This window comes from Sphaeroforma arctica (assembly GCF_001186125.1).
Source record: "Sphaeroforma arctica JP610 unplaced genomic scaffold supercont1.124, whole genome shotgun sequence".
In the NCBI taxonomy this organism is placed as follows: domain Eukaryota; class Ichthyosporea; order Ichthyophonida; genus Sphaeroforma; species Sphaeroforma arctica.
The window spans coordinates 70041-74111 of NW_014040434.1; the positions used below are offsets into that span (position 1 = coordinate 70041).

A 4071-nucleotide genomic window follows, 5' to 3' on the forward strand; every position below is an offset into this window, starting at 1 on the left:
TATATATATGCGTGTGTGTGTGTGTGTTTGTGTATGTGTGTGTTTAATTATTGGTATTCAATAGTGTTCAATGCAAAATATGCAAACAAACAGACACAACACCCAAGGTTGCTAGACCGATGCGGTTGGTTTGAATGACTAATTGAATACGACGTAGCAGTGGTCAGTAACACACTAATGGTGATTAACTAAAATGAATTAGAACTTCGTGCCCACAGGCAGCTGCCTGTACATAAAATACAAATAGAATTCTGATATAAAACTAAGTGTATCCATCCCATTTTATATAAAATCAACATCACACAATCAAATTCTGTAGCATTGTTTCCACACACACATACAAACGATAACATAACACTGTGGTTACGCACAGTGTACTAACCCCATACCAACTTCCTTCTTCACGCGCAACGAGTCTATTCTTGTGATAGTGCTTGATTATAAATACATAATCGTACCTTCCCCCAAATCCACAAAAGCAAAGTACGTGTCCACATTGTACGGCAATGATTCGATCAGCGCCCACAGCCCACCCACATACGGTGCACTCTCGTTCTTGAGCAGACTGAATAGCAGGTCGAAGTAATGGCCTGTATCGGGTAGATGGTTAAGAATGATATGAATGACCATTTTCACCCACAGATGAAACTGTACTTTGGGTAGGGATGGCTTTTGTGGGACAGGCGCTTTGAAACTATGGCGAGTACATAGTACATTGGAGGTGGGTACATATTTATATTTAAATACGAAGCGCAGAGTACACTGAGAGGTTAATGTTTGTATTTTTACCACAACCCACGTAAGACCAGTAAAGAGAAGAAGTCAACAAGCGCTGTCACTCCAATTACAAAATAAAAAACCAGGTTTTGTCTCAACTCGCCTAATCCAGTGCAACCTACAAAAAAACTGAAGTTTTTCACTCAACTCACCCGATGCCAGAATTACAGTGGGTACGTCAGAGGCGGCGGCGCTGGATGCGGTAGGGGGCGCGTTATCGGCCGGCGATTGCGGGCTATTAATAGAAGCGTTCTCATTGGTCATGCCACCCTCCTGCACTAACGGGCTTACCATCACATTGAGGCGCGCGCCGGGTTTGATCTGAGCCTGAGAACGATTTTTGTACCAGAAAGGTGTGAAATGTATTTCAGAACGGCTGGAAAAAAAGATTTGTTAAATTTGTCAAAAGTGTACAAAACTGTCAAAGCGAATTGGCACATCTTGAAATGTGCTGGATTTTGTTAAATTTGACCAATCAGAAAGTAGTACACAGAGCCGTTGAGAGGTAGGTACTGTGTGCTCGCTAGTCGTTGGGGCAACACATCTCTAGGACCGTCTGTACATCTGAGAGCACTTCAATAGACACAAACACACACACACGCACTTGATAAAGGAAAAATATATATCCCGCAAGCACAAGGACATGCACATTTGAAAAGCTATAGTAAGCAGATTGTGGGACAGCGCTACACACTCGAGGATCCATTAATACTTTTAACGGACACACAGACACAAATATGCACACAAACAAGTTACACGCACACACACACACACACACACACACACACACAAACACACACCTGTGCCAAAGTCTGAGTGTCTCCTTTCAGCTCTTTTCCACTAGCAATGATTCTCAGCGCAGTGTGGTGAACGTTGAGTGTGGTGGCTATGAGGCGTCTCACCTCGCCTATTGTCGTGACAGTCATGGCATTGAGATTGATCACTGGCTGCCCCATTGGGCAGATCTTCAGCGGCAGGGGTTGCCCCTCGAAGACGTACCCGGTCCTAAAATTATGGGTGCAGGTGCAGCGAGAGTTGAGAAGAGATTGCGAATATATTTATATTTATAAATATACATAAATACATACATACATAAATATATATATATATACATACATACATATATATGTATATGTATATATACATATATATATATATATATATTTATATATATATATATATATATATATGAATGAATATGAATATGAACATGAATATATATATATGTGTGTGTGTGCGTGATATAAATATAAACATGAATTTATATATATATATATATATATATATGAATATGAATATGAATATGAATATGAACATATATATATATATATATGAATATATATATATATGAATATATATATATGTGTGTATGTGTGTAAAAGTGTGTGTGCGTGAATATAAATATAAATATAAATATAAATATGAATTTATATATATATACATGTGTGTGTGTGTATGTATATATATATATATATATATATATATATATAAGATAGATTATATAAATAAATATATATATATATATATATATATATATATATATATATACATATATATATAAATATAAATAAAGATATAGATATAGATATAGATATAGATATAGAAATATAAAAATATAGAAATATAGGAATATAGAAATATAGAAATACACATATATATATATACATATATAAACGTATAGATGCATTTACGTATAGATCTCTTGATTCATAATTCGTAATATATCATAGCGGTGACGTTGAGGTGAAGACGGGTGAGTGCACAATCACGGCATTAGACACATAGGCTGGTTTCGAGGATAACCAGATGTTACATAGAAGTTGTGCATCACTATTCATACAAAATAAATAATGAACCAAACCTAGTAAACACATAATGTAAGGCGCAAATCAATGAACTTCAAGAAATAAACACTTCCGTCTTACAAATGGATATACTAATGGAGTATACCCATTTGAAGTTGAAGTGATACCAATGAATGAGCAAATCCGTGGTATTGCTCTCCGTGGTATTCCTCTGTATGGTATACATGCGCCTCATAAATAAAAAACAACCACAATCGAAGCAACGAGTGAGCACGAACCTCGATACAGCCAGACAAGCAGAAATAATCCTTTCGAATGTACACGACTCAAGATGACTATCAAAACACCCGGATATTGTCACAAAGCATGTATGGTCCTCATGAATATATGCGATTCACATTTTTAGGGTAATAGGGCTTTGTAAAAACAAACCTGGATATGGTCAAATTAGCCAGCTTGTCGCGGTTGTCCTGTGCGTATTGCTTGTTGTACTGGGACAGCATAGTCAGCGCACGAGTAATGGAGATATCCGTGTAAGTCACGCTTCCGCTGGTTTCACTTTCTCCTTCAGTAGTGCTTTCTGTAGTATCAAGAGGGGATTGTATATGAGGTGTAGTGCTCGCTATGGGGTAATCAGTGCATTCTATGAGTCGATACGAACAGTGCGGTCACTAGACGTAGCGTAGTGAATGTCGATACTCCTATGACTCGAATGCTATAGAGTGATCCCCATATAAATTGGCGATAGATGGGTGATATATATATATATATATATATATGCGTGCGTGTGTGTGTATGTGTGTGTGAGTGTGTGTGTATGTGTGTGTGTGTATGTGTATGAGTGTGTGTGTGTATGTGCTTATGTGTGTGTGTGTGTGTGTATGTGTTTATGTGTGTGTGTGTATGTCGCATATAAAGCTGAAATCCATGGGGTTCCTGACAAAACTCGTTGATGTGATCACAGCTTCACGGTTCACTGATTGATTCTAATTGTGAAGGATACATGCACATCTCCACAGACCTATGCATGATCTAGTACAAATTTGATTACAATGCATCAGTATTGAACGGGTAGTGAGCTACATTAGTGGGACCCTTCGCCGATCAAAACAGTTCACGTAGAGCTGTAATGTAAAGGTATATAAAATGGCACACATATACATTACCCTATTTATTGTTACCGGTCTTACCTGGGATGATGTGATCTTCTGTGGCCGACAGTACGTTGTTAACAGCTGCCTGAATATCTGCATCTGATTCATTGTGCGCGCTGGTTGCCATGGCAACACACCGCATACACCGTCCGATGAACTCCAGGCGTCGCGACAGTCGCTGTTCAGCGTCATCGGCATGTGACACGTCGAAGTTTGCATACAATGCAATCACGAACTCGTTAACCTGTGGCACAATGTCAATACAATCAGATGATGTATAATCAGTATAACAAAACCTCTATCATGAATTTATATATCTGTGGCACACTGATATA

General features: G+C 38.1%; 1 protein-coding gene across 1 annotated transcript in view; it reads right to left on the bottom strand.

The window, feature by feature from the left end:
• Positions 1-363: 363 nt before the first annotated feature.
• SARC_02699 (hypothetical protein) overlaps positions 364-4071 on the bottom strand; it is a gene marked incomplete at its 3' end in the record, with an annotated part of 12702 nt that continues 8994 nt past the window's right edge. Inside the window, exons 11-16 of the mRNA XM_014303536.1 lie at positions 3773-3980; positions 3015-3162; positions 1578-1782; positions 930-1104; positions 459-590; positions 364-416 (exon numbers count right to left, since the gene is read on the bottom strand). Coding sequence (XP_014159011.1) covers positions 364-416; positions 459-590; positions 930-1104; positions 1578-1782; positions 3015-3162; positions 3773-3980 — 921 coding nt within the window. The remainder of the gene's footprint in view (positions 417-458; positions 591-929; positions 1105-1577; positions 1783-3014; positions 3163-3772; positions 3981-4071) is intronic.